At 42.0% G+C, this 19118-nt stretch overlaps 1 protein-coding gene across 1 annotated transcript in view; it reads left to right on the top strand.

Moving 5' to 3' along the window:
* LOC122794315 (serine/threonine-protein phosphatase 2A 55 kDa regulatory subunit B gamma isoform) overlaps window positions 1–13025 on the top strand; it is a 1556815-nt gene extending 1543790 nt beyond the window's left edge. Inside the window, exon 9 of the mRNA XM_044062611.1 lies at window positions 10404–13025. Within this exon, the coding sequence (XP_043918546.1) occupies window positions 10404–10695 (292 nt within the window). The 3' untranslated portion in view covers window positions 10696–13025. The remainder of the gene's footprint in view (window positions 1–10403) is intronic.
* The last annotated feature ends 6093 nt before the right edge of the window (window positions 13026–19118 follow it).

The raw sequence follows: 19118 nt of genomic DNA, 5'->3' as shown, positions 1-19118 counted from the left end.
AAAATCCTTTGATACACTAATCCATTCTAGAGCCTCCTTTAAATGCATAGCAATGAACTTAGTGGGGCCGTGTTTAGAACTGAACAGTAGCCATCGGTATATCCTGATAATTACCAGTTATGCAACATTTCTTGAGGCAGCACCACTTTGAATAGTCAATGCAAACTCCTTATCATAGCAAAATAATTAGTAATTCTCATTCCTAGGGTAGGTCCCAGAGAAATTCTTACTGATCTAGACACCCCACCCCAATTCATGTCCAGAGTGATAAATGAGCTTTGCAAGTGGTTTCATGTGAAACCACTAAGGACATAGTTATGCTAACTTAAATAGATGGGCTAGTTGAACAGTTTAACAAAACTCTGGTCTGTGTTGCAAAGAGCTATAGAGTTAAATGGGCAAAACTCAGACTAATTGCTGCAATATCTTCTCTTTGCTGTAAAAGAAGTTCCTTAAGCCTCAACTGGATTGATACCATTTGATTTTCTATATGGCAGACAACCACAAGACTCACTAGATGTAGCAAAAGAGAAAAGTGTGGAAGAAAGTAAACCCTTTTAAAACTGTAATAGGGCCTTTTACATATCTGCAGGATAGCTTAACAACTGTAATGCCTGTAGTAAGAAAATCAGAGAGGGCACACCAGGCACAACAGAGAACATTTTATCATTTTTATATAGGAAGAACGTCTAGACCATTAGAAAAGCGTATATGTGAACACATTTTACACTATTTGGAACAAAGATGAGTTGAGAACACTAGCTAAGCATTCATTCACATGGAAAGATTGTAACTTTAGATTTGGTGCAAAATAAGCATTTAACTCTATCTACGATAAGGAAGCATCGGACTGTGAGGAATATTTATAGCAAATGCAATTAATTATGCTTGTGTTTCTCCCAGATTAAAATACATGGACATTTGTTTTTTAAAGAAAGGTTTAAAATATTACTTATTTTTTGTGATCCAATCATTTTTGGGTTTGTATATCACGTGATTTTATATCACTATAATATGAAACTGTTATATTTTTACAGTCAAAGTCTGATGAAGTCCAGTGGGATGAAAGCTTTAGCTTTGATTTTTTTTTTGATTTTTTCAAATAAAGGACGTGTTTGGCGTTTCACTTTGGACTGAGAATTTTACTTTTTTCAGTCACCAGGATTCCAGATTGCATTTGGATTATCAGTTGAGATTCCAAAAACCATTTGTTTCAGTATCTTTTGTTTCTATCATATAGTTACTAACATTCAAAATCTGCTGGAATGAATGGCCTGAGAGAGTATTAATAAGAACTCAAAAACAATGAAGAGATGCAAAAAAAAAAACTTAAATAAGGAGTTCAGTAAGATTAAATGTTCATAGGTTCATACTAGGCTATCTGCCCTAGGGCATTTATAAGCCTAGCCAGAGTGTGTGTGGCTTTCGCCATCCCTTGGAATGAGAATACTATGCCCATTTAGGGTTTAGTTTACTGTGCCTCTGTCTAGTAGTGACACAGAGATGATCCCCGGGGTAAACCTACGATCTTCCATCCACTCGTCAAGATTTCTCTTAAAGAGAGTCAGTGAGGGGCTCTGCCTAACATGGACTGGTATTCTGTTCCAGAGTGTAGGGAGCCTCTGGGTTATGAATCTGTCCCTCCAGCACGTCCTATTTATTTCAGTGTTGAGGTTCAAATCTCTCACTCTCGTGGCTCTGGTGGATTTGGATTTTCTGAGGTGGAACATGTCCATTAATTCCGGATTGGACATGGCCTTGTACATCAGGCATAGATCGCCTCTGAGTAGGCGGTATGCGACTGAATAGAGCTGGAGTTTCTTCAGCCGGGCAGCATATGACATATGTTTGAGACCCTTGATCCTCTTGGTGAGGTACTTTTGGGGTCTTTCTAACTGCTGCAGGTGTCGGGTAAGGTACATCCCAAATGGGGCATTGGGGCATTGTACTCAATTATGGGCCTGATAAGGGAAGAGAATAGGGGCACAATGACCTCTCTTGATCTGGATGTGAATCCTTTCATGATAAGGTGGGTAATATAGAAGGTCTTCCTAACCACCTTGGCAATGTGAGTGTCAAATGAGAGGTTACTGTCAACTTGGGTCCCTAGGTCCCTGATTACTTCTTCCGTACTTAATGGATTACCACCTATGTGGTAATTTGTGGGTACTTTGTTTTTCCCAAAGGGTATGACTATGCATTTTTTGGCGTTCAGTTTAAGGCCATGGCTCTGGCACCAGTTATCCGTTTCTATGAGGCCTTTCTGAAGGATGCTTGTGTCCGCTGGAGTATCAATTATGGCGCCCAGTTTGCAGTCATCTGCGAACTTTGTCAGCCACAATCCTCCTATGTTTGCTTGCACCTCGGAAAAATAAATGCCGAACAAGAGGGTCCCAGGACCGAGCCCTGTGGGACACCGCTTGTGACTGGCTTAGAGTCTGACATGGCTCCAGCAATTCTGACCTTGTGGGTTCTGCCCTTGAGCCAGTTTGCAACCCATCTTATGACATATGGGTTTACATTTAAGCTGGTGAGCTTGTCTATGATGCCCGAGTGGGGTATTGTGTCGAAGGCTTTTGCAAGATCAAGGTAGGCTGTGTGAACTGCCTTACCCTCATCAATGGCCTTAGTGACTGTTTCAGAAAAGTCGGCCAGGTTCAAAAGGCAGGATCTGCCCTTGACAAAGCCGAATTGGGTAGGATCCAGTGTCTGTAGGTCCCCAGTGTCTTTGTTTATGAGTTCTATAATGATCCTCTCCATAGCTTTGCAGACCAGGCTCATCAAGCTTATGGGGCGGTAATTTCCAGGGTCCGTAGAAGCACCTCCTTTGTGGAGTGGGACCACTGTTGCTGTACGCCATTCTTTGGGTACGTATCCTGTAGTAAGGCTAAGATTAAACAGCAGCATTATGTGTGGGTTTAGTTCCTCTTGGAGTTCATGTAGCATGCAACCCGGGACACCGTATGGTCTCATTGATGTTGTGTTTTTAGCTTTGGAGAGGGCGGCTCTCACCTGGGCATCTGAGATGTCAGGGAGGCTACACTCTGCTGGGATAGATATTTCTCCTTTGGGGGGGGGGGGGTTTGCACTGAACCTGTCAGCCAGTATGTCTGCCAGTATGTTGGCAATGTCTGTGAGTTCAGTGTATTTTTTGTCATTTTGGACTAACTCTGAGCATATCTGGGAGTTTCCACCCAGGTTTCTAACATAACTAAAGAAGGCCTTGTGATTGTCTTTAGTGTCTTTTGCGATTTTTCTCTCAAAGTTGGCCTTGGATGATTTTATGAGTGATTGTAGTTTTTTGCTAGTACTGATCAAAGATACCTTCCCTTTTGGGGATTTTGCTCTGTCATGTAGGAGCTTCCTCCTCCTGTTGTAGAGCTTGTTAATAGCTGGGGTCCACCAAACAGGACTTCTGCCTTTGGGGGAATGGGTCTTGGTTTTATTTGGGATTGCATGATCCATGCATTCTTGAAGGTGTCCGTAGAAAGCATTTATAAAGGATTCAGCGGTGTGGGCTGTGGTTTCCACTGGCTCAGGAGCCTTGAAGAATACCACTTCAGTCTTAAGAAGTGTGAAGTCAGCTTTTGAGAAATTCTTCACTGTGGTCTTTTGTGCTGGGGGTGGGGGCGGGATGTGGATTTCCAGTGAGATTAATTTATGGTCTGATCTCACCAATGAGGGGCATACTTTTGGTGTGGAGCATTGTGTCCCCATGTTTGTGATGATCAGGTCTAGTATATTATCTCCTCTTGTGGGAGTGGTGACTAGTTGTTCCATAGCATTTGAGTTTATGAATTCTAGGAACCTTTGGGCTAGGGTGTTGGGGCTTGAGTAATGCTCCCAGTCTATGTTTGGGTAGTTGAAGTCTCCCAATATGATGGTATTTGGAGAGATATTCATACTCTTCAGTGTCTTCAGGAAGGCTGAGTGGGGTTCCTGAGTTTGAGAGGGTGGTCTGTAGCATGCTACAAACTGTAGGGCAGTTTTGCCTACAGTTAGTTACACCTGGATGGTTTCCGATGCTTCGTGCGTTCTCACTAACCTGGAGGTGTGGGTATCTTTGATGAATATGGATACTCCCCCTCCTTTTGTGGTTCGGTCCAAGTTTTGAGGCCGAAAAGCATGATATGAGGTATAACCTGGTAGTGCTGAGGTGCTCTCAGGAGCCTTGAACCAGGTTTCAGTCACTGCACAGACATCGATGTTCTCCATACTGAGGAGGGTTTCGAGAGCATGCATCTTGAGGTTTAGACTTCTGGCGTTGTGCAGCATTACCCTTAGTTTTTTTCCACTTGTGTTTTCTAGGGAGGTGGGTTTGTCTTTTGAGCCTTGCCTAAAAAAGGCACTATGGGGGTGGCAAAGAGCCTTGGCCAATATCCAGAAGCCCAGGGGTGACAGGTGCAAGCTGTCCCTTGCGAAGCAGCATGGCTTGTCAAGCATGTCATCCCAAGCAGACAAACATTGGATCCCCTTATAATGACACCAGTAATTGAGCCAATTGTTAAAGCTGATAATTTTGTCTTTGTACTGTGGCATCATTCTTGGTGAAGGTAAGATGCTGCTCAGGGTCAGGGTCATACCGGCCTGGGCTACATAATCAGAGAGCTCCTCTATGTCTCTTTTCATGTAGTCCAGGGAGGTACGTCTCAGGTCATTCACACTGGCATGGACAATGACTGAGTCATATTTGTACTTGCTTTGGAGTGACCTGAGGCAGCTTACTGTAACCTTTTCCTTGTTCTAGATATATGTACCAAAAACACACACACACATTATATATGTGTGTATGTGTCCACCCTGCAAAAAACAATATTTGTTTCTGTTTCTAAAGAGTAAGAAATTGCATGTGCCAAGGCTGTCTGTGTAGTGACATGTCAGTTCACCGAGTTTTCAGAAAGTCGAAACTGATCATAGGAAGTTACTAGGCTATTGGCCTTGAGGCCCTTATAAGCATAGCCAAGAGTTTAACTCATGTTTAGACAAATCAGCACCCAATGCCGCTGCCCAGTAGGGACATGGGTGGAATCCCAGGGGTGTATTTTCTATTTCCCATCCAGTTATCCAGGTTGCACTTAAAAAAGGGGTAAATAGGTACTCTGCTTGATGTGGAGAGGGAGTCTATTCCACAGATGGGGGAGTGTCTGAGACACAAATCTATCCCACCAACAATTCGTATTGATGACACAAACCAGGTTGAGGCCATGCTTGCGAATTACTGGAGTGGAGCTTGACTTGCGGATATGCAGCAGTCCCATCAAGGCGGGGTCCGAGATCACCTTGTATGCCAGACAGAGGTCACCTCTGAGGAGTCTGTATGAAACTGAGTAGAGGGATAGGGCTTTTAGCCTATCTGTGTATGGTAGATTTTTGAGGCCCTGGATTCTCCTGGTAAGGAACCTCTGTAGTCTCTCCAGCTGCGGCATGTGCTATGCGAGGTACATGCCGAATGGGGTGTTGTACTCAATAATGGACCTCCTTGTCCCAGAATGAGATACCTTACTTATGAGGTGGGTCATGTAGAAAGCTTTCTGTACAATGGAAGCAACATGGTGGTCAAGAGTCAGGGTGCGGTCAATATGGGTGTCCAAATCCCTCACTACTGACTGGTGCTTAGAACGTTGTTATAAATGTGATAATTTGTGGGGACATCACTCTTCCCAAATGGGATTATGATTAATTTTTTTGTATTTACCCTGAGGCCCTGTTTCTGGCACCAGTCAGTTGTTTGGCTGAGGCCCTCTTGAAGGATATCCATGTTACTAGGGGAATTAATAACAGCATCCAGCTTGCAGTCATCTGCAAACTTAGCCAGTCATAGCCCACTGGTTTTGGCCTGCACCTGAGAAAATCATATCCCAAATAACAGAGGCCCCAAGGCCAAACCCTGGAGTACGCCACTTGAAACGGATCTACTGCTTGAGGTGGCTTCCCCTATTTTGACTAGGTGGGCTCTATCAGTGAGCCAGTTAGCTACTCATCTGGTACCATACAGATTGATGCCTAGTTGATAGAGTTTTATTCCCTAGTGGGGAATAGTGTCAAAGGGTTTGGCCAGGTCAAGGTAGGCGGTGTGCACTGTCTTCCCCTCGTCCATGGCTTTGGTGACTGCCTCAAAAAAGTCAACCAAATTTAACAGACATGACCTCCCCTTGACGAAGCCAAACTGTGTGGGTTTGAGTGTTTGTTTATTTATTTATTGCATTTGTTTACCGGGAAAGTCCACTGGGCATAAAAGAGCCCATTTTTGGTGGAAGCCCAGGGAGAAAAGCTCCGACAAGAACATAGATGCAGAAACAAAATTAAACATTACTTGGTACAGAAGTAGAAACAATGCTACACATAGTGGTTACAGTAATATATACAGAATATATACATAAAAGCAGGAATTTAGTTGGTTGACTGATGAATTCAGAGTGGTAAAAATGGAGATAAATTAATCAGCATTAATGTACCAGTATCAGCAAGTGATGAAAGAAAAAAAATAATAAATATGGAGAAAATATCATCAGTCACTAGTAGTGAAAAGAATAGGAATTTAGTTATAATATAAGGAGAAGGAAGAGGTTAGGTTATAGAGCAGGTACGTAGCCAGGAAGAGTCGAGATGATTTTTCAGTATTTGTTTGAAGGTGGTGGTATTGCCTGTGTTTCGTATAGAAGGAGGAAGCGAGTTCCATAGTTTGGCGACGGTGAAGGAGAAGAGCAGTTGACCAGCCGGTAAGGTGGGCTTTTCTACTTTTAGAAGTAGATGATTTTCAGATCTTAGTTGCCTGCAAGGTTAGTATTTGGCAGATAGACTTGAGAGAGCAGAACAGTCTGTGGGCATGTAGATTATTTTGTGTGCTGTAGTTAGCTGGGTGAATGAGAGATGGTGGGGGGAGCTCTAACCAGCCTAATTGTTTCAGTGAGTTACAGTGGTGGGATGAGAATTTGGCCTTGGTGGCAAATTTGACTATTCTGTTGTAACACATTTAAAGTTTGGATTTTGTAGAATTTTGGATATTAGTGAGGAGAGGGGCACCATAAAGGAAAGAGGGTAATAAAAATGTAGTTGCAAGGATTTGTCTAGTAGAGAGGCTAAGAAAGTGTTGTTGCTTGTACAGAATACCGATCTTTTGGTGTGTTTTTTTGATGTTACTGTTTATATGTAGGTCAAAGTTTAGGTTTTCATCTGTAATAATACCTAGCAATTTAGTGTGGGGGACAACGTGTATAGTGGTATTGTCTTGGCCTTATATACTGAAGAGTTTTTTATCTAGGGGAGTGGTTTTCTTAGGTGACTGCCACAGCCAAAGCCCACTGGTTTTGGCCTGCACCTCATTGGAGGTTGCCAATGTCCTTGTTAATGAGGTCCATGATAATCCGGTCCATGACCTTGCAGATCAGACTAGTTAGGCTGATGGGTCTATAATTTCCCAGATTGGCGGACGCTCCACCTTTGTGTAAAAGGATGACAGTGGCTGTCCTCCACTCAGCTGGGACAAAGCCGGTACTCAGTCTTTGGTTGAATAGGGCGTCTAATGGTGCTGAATGTTCCTGCCTGAGTTCATGTAGGATGTAGCCTGTGATGTTATCTGGTCCCATGGAGGCTGTATTTTTTGTCTTTGAGAGAGCAGTGATGACCTGTTCCCTAGATATAAGGGGAAGGTGGCAGGTACTGGAAATGTCCTGATTTACTGATGAGGGGACAGAGGGATGAAATTTTTGCTAAATCTGTCAGCCAGCAAGTTTGCTATATCTACGGCATTTGTATATGTGGTGTCCTTGACCACCAGTTCTGAACAGATCTGGGTCCTACTTTTGAGATTACAGACATATGTGAAGAAGACCTTATCATTGTCTCTAGTAGATGTGGCCAATTTGGACTCGAAGTTTGCTTTGGAGGATTTCACTCGTGCTCTTATTTGCTTGTTTAGACTAAGGAGGGATTGCTTCCAATTGGGCATGTGCTCCTTTTTGGTCCTGGATAGCAATTTTTTTCTTTTGTTATAGAATTTATTTATTGCAGATGTCCACCAGACAGGTTTACTCTTCCTTGCTGAGGATGACTTAGTTCTGTCAGGTATTCCTGATTCCATGCATTTATATAAATGTTCGTATAGTAATTTGATATAGTTTTGGATACTGGTGCCAGTTCCTGGAGAGGGGGAGGGGGCTGTGAAGCTGTTTACACCATCCCTCAGGAGGCTGTAATCAGCTTTGGAGAAGTTTTTTTATTTGACCCTAACTAGGGGGGGATTAGGGGAGATGGTGACTTTGAAGGTGACCACTTTATGGTCAGATCTTACAAGGGAGGATGATACTGCAGGGATGCTGCAGTGGTTACTCATGTTGGTTAATACCAAGTCCAGGATTTTATCACCTCATGTGGGGGTATCGACTAGCTGTTCAAAGCATTTGCATTGGCAAAATCGAGGAATCTCTGGGCATTGGTGTTCTGGCATGAGTAGTTCTTCCAGTCTATCTTTGCGTAGTTAAAGTGACTCAGGGTCAGGATAAAGGGTTGAATCTTGATAGATTCAAAGAGGTCTAGATAGGCAGATTGGGCATCTTAGCTCGGATTCAGGGGCCAGTAAATAGCTATGATTTGTATAGGGGTCTTGTCAGTGGTTAACTGCACCTGGAGTGTCTCCTGTGCGTCATACTGTTTGACCAGCCTGGAGGTGTGTATGTCTTTAATATATAGTGAAACTCCACCTCCTTTGGCATTACTACCCATGGTTTGGGGTCTGAATGTATGATAGGATGAGTACCAGGTATGGCTGACGTGCTCTCCACAGCTTTGAACCAGGTTTCTGTGACTGCGCAGATGTCAGCATTTTCCAGGATTAAGAATGCTTGCAATGAGTGCAGTTTTATGTTTAGACTCCTAGCATTTAGTAGCATGACCTTTAATTTGCGTTTTGTTGAAATTTTTATGTTGGAAGTTTTAACCTCATCACTTTTTCTAAAAAAGGCACTATGGGGAGGCAAGTGCCTTTGACAGAAGCCCGAAACCCAAGTGACACAGATGCAGGCCATCTCTGGCAAAGCATCATGGTCTGTCGATCATATCTTCCCAGGTTGTCGGGTACTGGATCCCCTTGGAATGACAGCAGAAACTAAGCCAATTGTTAAAGTCAATCATTTTCTGTTTGTATTGAGGCATCATTCTGGGTGACAGTAGAATGCTGCTTAAGGCTAAGGACATACCTGCTTGGGACATATATTCAGCATGTTCCATCATGTCTATCTTCATATAGTCAAAGGAGGTATGTCTCAAGTCATTCACACCAACATGGACTATGACAGAGCCATAACAGTACCTGTTGTTGAGAGACCTGAGTGCATGTGTGATATGGTGGATTCTGGCCCCTGACAGACAACTAACAGTGACTTTCTCCTTATTCAGCCTGGTGAGAGGCACATCTGTGTGTCTCACAATGGAGGCTCCTATAACTAATATGTTGGGTTTATGGTTAAGCCTTAGTGATTGTGAGACACAGGTGTGTGAACTATGTGTGCTATGTGGTGTGGTGGGCTGTGGAGATCATGTGTGTTTTTGCCTCGGAGGTCTCCTTTGTTTGGGTATGTTTTTGTTGAGTACCACCACATATGTGGATGTGTGTTGTGTAGGTCTGGGTGGTGTTTGAGATGTAGTGAGTGTCTTGACAACCTTCTCAATACCAGATATGGCTGAGGCCATATAATCGAGTTTTTGAAAACTTGAAGCTTTTGAATGGAGATCACGATACAGTGAGGACTGGGGAATTTACCCTTTTCTTCACTGTAATGCAATCTTGAAGTTGGCATATATAATTTTTAGGGGGTATGTTGGGGCACATAAACGTAAAACAAAAGTAGATTTTTCTTTTATGTTTGAGTTTTCGGAAACTTGATTATATGGTCTCGTCTGTATGAATTTTGAGTTTCTGAAAACTTCATCCGACAGATCATATATACACACACACACAAAACACTTTTGTACTTTTACATATATTAAATATTTACCTAGCATACTAACAATAGTAATAATCCTGTTTATTAACCAGGTAGACCCACTGGACTCACAGTCCCTTTTCAGGCTTGACCCGGGATAAATGCCTGGATAAGTAACTTGTATAAGGTCACACGGAAGTCCACAGAGAGCGGATGAAATCAAACCCTGTGCCACAAGAACTGCAGCTTGCAACTTTAAAATCTGTGCCAACTGCCAGGCTGTGAACACACTATAATCAAATTTGCTTGGTTGAATGTGTGTGTGTGTGTGTGTGTGTGTGTGTGTGTGTGTGTGTGTGTGTGTGTGTGTGTGTGTGTGTGTGTATATATATATATATATATACATATATCTAAAAGCACAGCACAATATAATCAAATTTGCTTTGTTTTTCACCTTCACTCTCTGTCTCTCTTTCTCTGCAGTGTGATTATGACGGGAGCCTATAACAACTTTTTCAGAATGTTTGATAGAAATACGAAACGTGATGTTACACTGGAGGCTTCGCGAGAGAACAGCAAGCCTCGAGCAATTCTGAAGCCTCGCAGAGTTTCCACTGGTGGCAAGCGTAGAAAGGATGACATTAGTGTTGACAGTTTGGACTTTACCAAGAAGATCTTGCACACAGCATGGCACCCAAGTGAAAATATTATTGCCATAGCAGCGACAAACAATCTGTATATATTCCAGGATAAGGTGAACTCTGAGATGCACTAGTTTATCTATATGCCATCATACTGATAAACCAGCCTTTTGAGACATAAATCAGATGGTACCCTTTGAAAGGCATTTCTAACTCGTGGCAGAGTTTGCCAAGAAATTACTTCCATCATATTTCTCATGATAGCAAGAACTGATCTCCTAAGAGGCACAGAGGATGCACTGATATTCTGAGCAAACAGAATGCTGCATATTTAATGCTATTGTTCACATAAGTCATACAGCATCTTAATTTCAAATCATTTCATTCTGTTTTTTTTTTTAATCACATTTTTAAAACTTTCAGTTGATGTTGTAAACCTCTCTTTGTTTTGAACTAAATGGAATACATTTGCAGGCATTCAAAATGGACTGCTATTTCCTGTCTGAGGGATGTACTGGTCTAAACTGCTGTGCGTAAGTAAATAGGTATTTTTCTTTACAGCAGGCGATAACATCTGACATTTCCTATTTCAACATACCCAAGTTGAAGGAGTTTCACATCAAAGTCATCCTTTGTGTTTTTTTCTGACATCTCTGCTTTCTAATAAAATAGTCAAAACTATTGCATGTTAAGGTATAATTCCCACTCATAGTTTAAAGCAAGTTACAAGCAGGGTACAAGCTAGAAAAAGTAGCTAAAAAGCACAGGCTTACAGTTAACTCTCTTGTTCTAAAGTTATCTACAAAATTGACTCATTTCTCTTTTCCTGAAATGTAAAATTATTTTCCACTCTGCCTGTTTCTGTAACAGAGGTAAGATAATCACAGAAATAGTGTTAATAGTTAATTCCAGCTGAACCTCATTGTACAGACTACATCTATACTGCAGTTAGCAAACCATTAACATGAACCTTTGTTACATCTCATTAAATATTACAGTATAACTTATACTTGATCAAACTTCTCCAGAGTTTAAAACTATATAGAATTACACATATTACAACTGCGTTTATTACACTGCAAATATTGTAAATTACTGTAAGTACTTATAGGCCTTAAAATTCACAATATTTTGGCTTTGAATTTGTTTGTTAACTTAAATGCTGCTTAATACAACAATACTATTGAGTAGAACTGCATAACTAATGCTGCCAACTTTCTCAGCTGTAGAAAATGAAAAGTTCTGTGGTTGTTTACCTTCTGTAAAAAAATGTTCATACTGCAAACAATGTTTTGCCACCTTAAACACAAAGGAGTGCAACTGCTGGAGGAAAAATTCCTGTGAAAGTTCATAAAAATAGTTAGCCACCCCACTTGCTTTTGAACAGCACCTCAAAATGAAATAGAGGAAATAAATGACAAAGAAATATACCACATACAGTACTTGCAGCTAATGAAACTAAAGCCTAACTTGTCAGATCTAAGATGTAGCTTAATTGTCTGTATTGTGTGAAAAAAAAAAGGATCCATGGAACCCAAGCCTCACCACAAAGCAGTATTTTCAACACACTGGTGTTATAGCAGTAACTCTGATTATGACCTTCTCGCAGTACCTTAATGGAATAATGTATCCAATTCCCTGAAATGTAAGATTATAAAATGTGCAATGTATTTATCATATGTATTGACAAATGTTTAATAAGAGATTGCTGAGAACGGAGTTAACTTTACACATCCAAGTCTACTCCTTTATCAAGATGAAGCCTTGAGTACAGCCCAGGAGACCCATGTCTGATTAATGGCACAGGCATCTAAGGGACCAGGCAGATGAAGGTAAGCTTGAGAAACTGACTCCAGGTTGTACATCCTCTCAGGAAGGGAAGTTGCTTGACCTGTAACACAGGTGAGATGGGGGCATATTACCTGCCTGTAGTGGCAATGCTGGCTTGTGATGTAGTGAGCAGGGGCTTCCCTGCTATGTCAGAGAGATGGGAGATGTGTGTGACAGCATACATGGCTCACGTCTCTGATGAGGCAGTTATGGTGAACCTACAAGCAGCTGTCCCATTTCCCACCTCCCAACTCATGCAGGTAAGGGAATGGATCTGCCACTATGGCTTTCTGGATAGGAATAAATCTGTTTAAGGGCTCTAATTTAGCAATTGTCCACTACGGCTTTCTGGGTAGGAATGAATTGTGCTGAAGAGCTCTCATATGGCCCAAGAAAACCTGTTTTCTGCTCCCTTAGAAAAATGGGACAAATGAGTGCAGGTATTGGGGCCATAAAAAAGGTGTTCCATGGAGGTAGATGGAGGGGGATTGGAGAAGAGGAATAATAAAAAGACTATATTACTTCTATCACTTCTAGATTTTAGAATTTCATTCTTGACATGGGACCAGATGACATTCCGGGCTGTGTACTACATGAACTACAAAATGAACTGGCACCTCACCTAAGTGTCATGTTTAATCATACCCTCACCTCAGGCATCGTGTCCACTGAGTGGCGCACAGCTGCAGTTATCCCACACTACAAGGAGGGATCCACCTTGGATCCCAGGAACTACCACCCCATCAGTCTGACGAGCCTGATCAGCAAGGGCATGGAACGTATTATCATGGAACTTATAAACAAAGATATTGGCAACCTTCAAACACTGGGCCCCACCCAGTTTGGGTTTGTGAAGGGCCGATCTTGTCTCCTGAACCTGATTGACTTCTTTGAATCAGTCTACAGAGCCGTGGATAAGGGTAAGGCAGTCCACATAGCCTGTCTTGACTTCGCCAAGGCCTTTGACACCATCCCCCACTCTGGAATCATAGATAAACTTACTAAGCTGGGCATTAATCCCTACATCACTCGATGGGTTGCCAAATGGCTTACTGACAGAATCCACACTGTAAAAGTAGTTGACTCCAAATCCAGCTCCAGACAAGTGACAAGTAGAGTACCTCATGGTTCAGTCCTGGGACCGCTCTTGTTGGGCATCTACTTCTCTGAAGTACAGGCCAACACTAAGGGACTCTGGCTAACAAAGTTCACAGATGACTGCAAACTGGGAGTCATTATTGAATTCCCAAATGATGTGGATACTCAACAAAAGGGCCTTACAGAAACAGATGTTTGGTGCCAGAGCCATGGGCTCAAGCTCAATGCCAAGAAATGTATAGTTATCCCCTTTAGGAAAAAACGTACCCGTGAATTACCACATAGGTGGTAGTACACTAAACACTGAAAGTGTGGTAAGAGACTTAGGGACACAGGTGGACAGTGGACTCACCTTCAATAACCACATCACCACAACAGTCAGAAAACCCCTCTATGTGGCACATCTTATCACTAAGGACTTTTCATTCCAGAAAAAAGGAGGTCATTGTCCCACTGTACTCATTCCTCATTAGACCCATTATAGAATAAAACGCCCCATTTGGTATGTACCTCTCAAGACATCTGCAACAACTGGAAAGGCCGCAGAGATACCTCGCTAAAAGAATCACAGGCCTAAAGCAGATGCCCTATGCTGACTGCCTTAAAAAACTCCAGCTATACTCTGTCACATGTTGTCTACTCAGAGGCAATCTCTGCTTAACATACAAGGCCATGTCAAATCCAGAGCTGTTGGGCATGCTACACTTAAAGAAATCCCAATCCCTCAGAGCCACATGCTGCAAGGATCTAAACCTTGTCATCACAATAAACAAAACATGCTGGAGGGATATTTTCCTGACCCAGAGACTCCCCAGACTCTGGAATAGACTGCCCATACATGTCAAGCAGAGCGCCTCCTTGGCCGTCTTCAAAAGGAACCTTGACGATTGGATAAGAGAAAGAAAATTCACCCCGGGGATCACATCAGTCACCTGCTAGACAGGGGTCCAGGGAAGTAAATAGTGAGGGAAGAAATAGCCAGGAAATTGTTATGGCTAGGCTTGTATAGGTCCTAGGGCCGATATCCTAGTACCAACATATGAACCTATGACATAGGAACCATAACAGAGTCTGACCAGCTTGCAGCTTGGTATGAATAAGATAGGAGTTAACTTGTGTATCTTGCTGGTCTGAAAAGAGATGCTAGTTGTAACAGAATAAGTGATATCACTGCTTTAAAAAGCACTATATCAGCACACAAATATGCAGATGATATACAAATATTTAATACGCAATCGGTTAATTTCTTCTAGTGTGAATGTAATCAGGTGGATGTAAAAAATCTTCTTGTCAGTCACATTTACTTACACTACATTTAAAAAAAATAAATGATTTTTACATGGTATGCAAGACGGGCTGCACTGAACTAAATATATTTCACAAAAACAGCTCTAAAGAGTTACAAAGTAAAACTTAAAATGATAGAATAAAAATAACACATACTAGAAGGATACATATCCAAAAACTGCCGCATGAAGAAGTACTTGTACTCAACACTTATTAAGATTCTAAGAAATACATAAGAACCAATCATTGCTTATGTGCCAATGAATTAATAAAATGTTTAGCATACGTGCTCAATTATTTCATGTAATTTTAACCTATATGTGACTTATAAACTTGGTGTCTTTCTATACTAAATCAAATGTTAGGTGGAATGCTGCATATTTACTTATTAATGTCATTCGATTATAGATTCATAGATGCTTACTGAACTAACGACCTGAGGGGGACTTTTACGCCAACCATGCTTGTAACACGTATCTGACAATTTTTTGAAACCTTAGGGTTATTTTAAGGGGTATGAGTAGGCTTGGTCATGGGTAGTTGAGCATTTATAGGCTGCCTGAGTCTACTAGAGACATAGGTGCCAGACCAGAGATAAATTTTCTTTTCCCACAAACACTGGTCTAAGTTACACTTGAGTTGGTTTAGGGAAGAACTCTTTTTTACTTGAAGAGGAAGTCTCCAAGACACATACCTATCTTTCAAAAATGTCATATTTATATGGCAGATTAGGTTTAGGTACCTAGATCGGTTAATTCTGATGCTGTTTATAGACCAGGCATAGATTACCTCTCAGCAATCTGTAGGAAATGAAGTTCAGGGATAAGTCTTTAAGGTAGTCTACACAGGATATGTTGTATAGGCCATGTACTCTTTTTGAGAGGAACCTCTGTGGACACTCCAGTTGCCACATATGCCTGGTCAGGTAAGTGCCACAGCGGGTGTTATTCACAATGTTTGGTCTAATAAGGGCTGAATACAGAGAAGCAATGACATCCTTTGACCTACATGCCATACCCTTGTTTATAAATTGCTCAATACAAAATGATTTCCTTACTTTTGTAGATATATGATGCTCAAAGGCCATGTTACTGTCTTCATGTGCTCCCAAATCCATGACCACCGGGTCCACTCTCAGGGGTGTATTATCAATGTGGTAGTTTCTAGGGGCAGCCATTTTCCCATGATACTATTATGCATTTCTTAGCATTGAGTTTTATACTGTGGCTCTAATACCACCTATTAGCCTGCATCAGGCCTTCTTGAAGAGTATTTGTGTCACTGGGGGATTCTGTGATTGCACCTAGTTTGCAATCATCTGCAAACTTGGCCAGTCAGTGGCCCATGACATTGGCCAAGTAAATGCCAAAAAGGAGCTGTTCCACCACTGAGCCTAGACTGACTCTACTAGTGACTGGCCTCTTCATCTTTAATTTTCTGAACACATCTGTCTTACTATATGACTAAACCGATGGTGAATGTAGATTTGTACATTAGATTTTGGTGCTTTTAGAATCATCGGATAATTAATCTATTTCTCTAACTTTGTCTGTAGTTCTTATTAATATTTTTATTAACCAGAGGTAAGAAAAAGGAACACAGAAACAACCCCAAACTTTTTTGTTATTTCATTCTTTATTTTATACTTCTAAAACATATAGACCAAGGCATCTTTGCAGGGAAGAAGGTAACAAAAATACATGATTAAATACATCAAAACATAAATATTCCCCCAAAATATTACCATAGTACTTTCTTATAAACAAATATATAGTGTAGCAGAAATATTTAAAAACAGTTCTAACACTAATAATAATAGCTAAAAAAAAAAAAAAGTATACGTGTGGTCGTCATGTGCTGTAGAAGTGAAACTTCTGTTAGGAAGTGCGAAGGAAAGCAAATGGTATGGTACAGTATTTGTTGCTGTGAGACCCTCTTATACTGCAAGAGGGTCTCACAGCAACAAATGAGTGGTGCCAAAGTCATGGCGTTAAGTTAAATGCAAAAAAAAATGTATTATCATACCATTCGGCAAAGACTTGGCCCTTACTGATTACAACATCAATGGCAAACCCCTAAGCACACAACCTGTGGAGAGAGACCTGAATACTCAGGTTGATGACAATCTCACGTTCAACCATAATGTAGCTGCAGTGATCAGAAAAGCCTTCTACATGGTTCATCTCATAAGTAAAGGCAATGCATCCAGAAAAAAGGAAGTTATTACCTCTGCACTCTTCCCTCATTAGGCCAATAATTAAGTGTAACACCCTGTTTGGTATGTACCTCTCCAAACACCTGCACCAACTGGAAAGGCCACAGAAATACCTCACAAACAGAATCCATGGCCTCTAGCACCTCTTTTATGCAGACAGGCTCAAATCATTATCACTTTACTCGGTATCATTCAGATTCCTCAGAGGTGATCTGTGTCTGGTCTACAAGACAATATCAGACCCTGCCCTACTAGAAATGCTCCATATCCATAAGTCTAACTCCTAGCACATTACCCACTCAAAAGGCCTAAATCTAATATGTGACATCAACAAAACCTGCTGGAGAGACAGGTTTGTCTCCCAGAGGCTGCCCCATCTCTGGAATAGACTTCCCATACATGTCAAACAGACTACCTCGCTGATCCTCTTCAAGCACAACCTTGATGAGTGAATGGGAAACCACAAAGTTGTCCCAGGGGTTCCATCTGTGTCCCTTATTGACAGGGATGACAGGTGCTGACTGAGGTTTCTTTTTTGGGGTTAAACTCTTGGCTAGGCCTGTAAGGTCCCCATGGTCATTACCCTAGTAACCTTCTATGATCCTGTGATCCTGTAAACTCCTTCGCACATCCTTACAGAAGTTTCACTTCTACGGTGAGTGCTGACCACACACATTCTTTTTTTTTCTGCTTACACATCTTTTATTACAGTAAGGACTGTGTTTATGTGTGTTTGTGTACTGCTGCCCCAACACACAGACACATGCATGCACGCACCCACATATGCATTTGTATTGTCTTAGAGACAGACAGAAAAATAATAGCATAACTAAACAGCCAATGACCCCAAGAAGTTATGACACCTTGGGAAATGACTCACATTGCAGTACAAGTTTTTATACAGATTAACCATGTAGGTCTGAGCTCCACTCTGTCCAGAAGTGCCAGCACTTCGGGTGAGAGGTTATTTTGTGTGACTTTTTGTGTAATAAAATAGTGAAACTGTTACAAAACTCACTGGAGTCATTTTCTGTGTGTGTGGTGCTCTCACTCTTTACTGTCAGTGTGTGTGTGTGTGTGTGTGTGTGTGTGTGTGTGTGTGTGTGCACGTGTGTGTGTGTCTGTGTGCACGTGTGTGTGTGTCTGTGTGCACGCGTGTGCGTGTGTGTGCATGTGTGTGTCTGTGTGTGTGTGGCTGCAATGGATCGCTAGCTCACACTCACCCTTCACTCTCATTGTATGTGTGTGTGTGCTTGAGTGCGTGTGAGTGTTTGCGTGTGTGTGTGTGTGTGTGTGTGAGTGTGTGTGTGTGTGTGTGTGTGTGTGTGTGTGTGTGTGTGTGTGTGTGTGTGTGTGCACGTGTGTGTGTGTCTGTGTGCACGTGTGTGTGTGTCTGTGTGCACGCGTGTGCGTGTGTGTGCGCGTGTGTGTCTGTGTGTGTGTGGCTGCAATGGATCGCTAGCTCACACTCACCCTTCACTCTCATTGTATGTGTGTGTGTGCTTGAGTGCGTGTGAGTGTTTGTGTGTGTGTGTGTGTGTGTGTGTGTGTGTGTGTGTGTGCACGTGTGTGTGTGTGTCTGTGTGCACGCGTGTGTGTGTGTGTGCGTGTGTGTGTCTGTGTGTGTGTGGCTGCAATGGATCGCTAGCTCACACTCACTCTTCACTCTCACTGTATGTGTGTGTGTGCTTGAGTGCATGTGAGTGTGTGTGTGTGTGTGTGTGTGTGTGTGTGTGTGTGTGTGTGTGTGTGTGTGTGTGTGCGTGTGTGTGTGCATGCGTGTGTGTGCGCGTGTGTGTCTGTGTGTGTGTGTGTGGCTGCAATGGATCGCTAGCTCACACTCACTCTTCACTCTCACTGTATGTGTGTGTGTGCTTGAGTGCATGTGAGTGTTTGTGTGTGTGTGTGTGTGTGTGTGTGTGTGTGTGTGTGTGTGTGTGTGTGTGTGTGTGCTGGGGTATCATTCACTCTCTTTAATTCTTCATTGTGTGTGCGTGTTTGAAAGCTGAAGTAGAAGTATGGAACTTACACTCCAAGCTCTCACACCATCCCAGAAGAAGAAGTTTCACTTCTATAACATATTTGATCTGTTTTTGGCATACAAAGGAACAGTCACAACTGCTCATA

Source organism: Protopterus annectens, chromosome 2.part1 (assembly GCF_019279795.1).
Source record: "Protopterus annectens isolate FY-2018-M chromosome 2.part1, PAN1.0, whole genome shotgun sequence".
Taxonomy (NCBI): domain Eukaryota; kingdom Metazoa; phylum Chordata; order Ceratodontiformes; family Protopteridae; genus Protopterus; species Protopterus annectens.
Note: the sequence above shows the minus strand (reverse complement) of the source record. Positions and strands in the feature narration are given on the sequence as shown.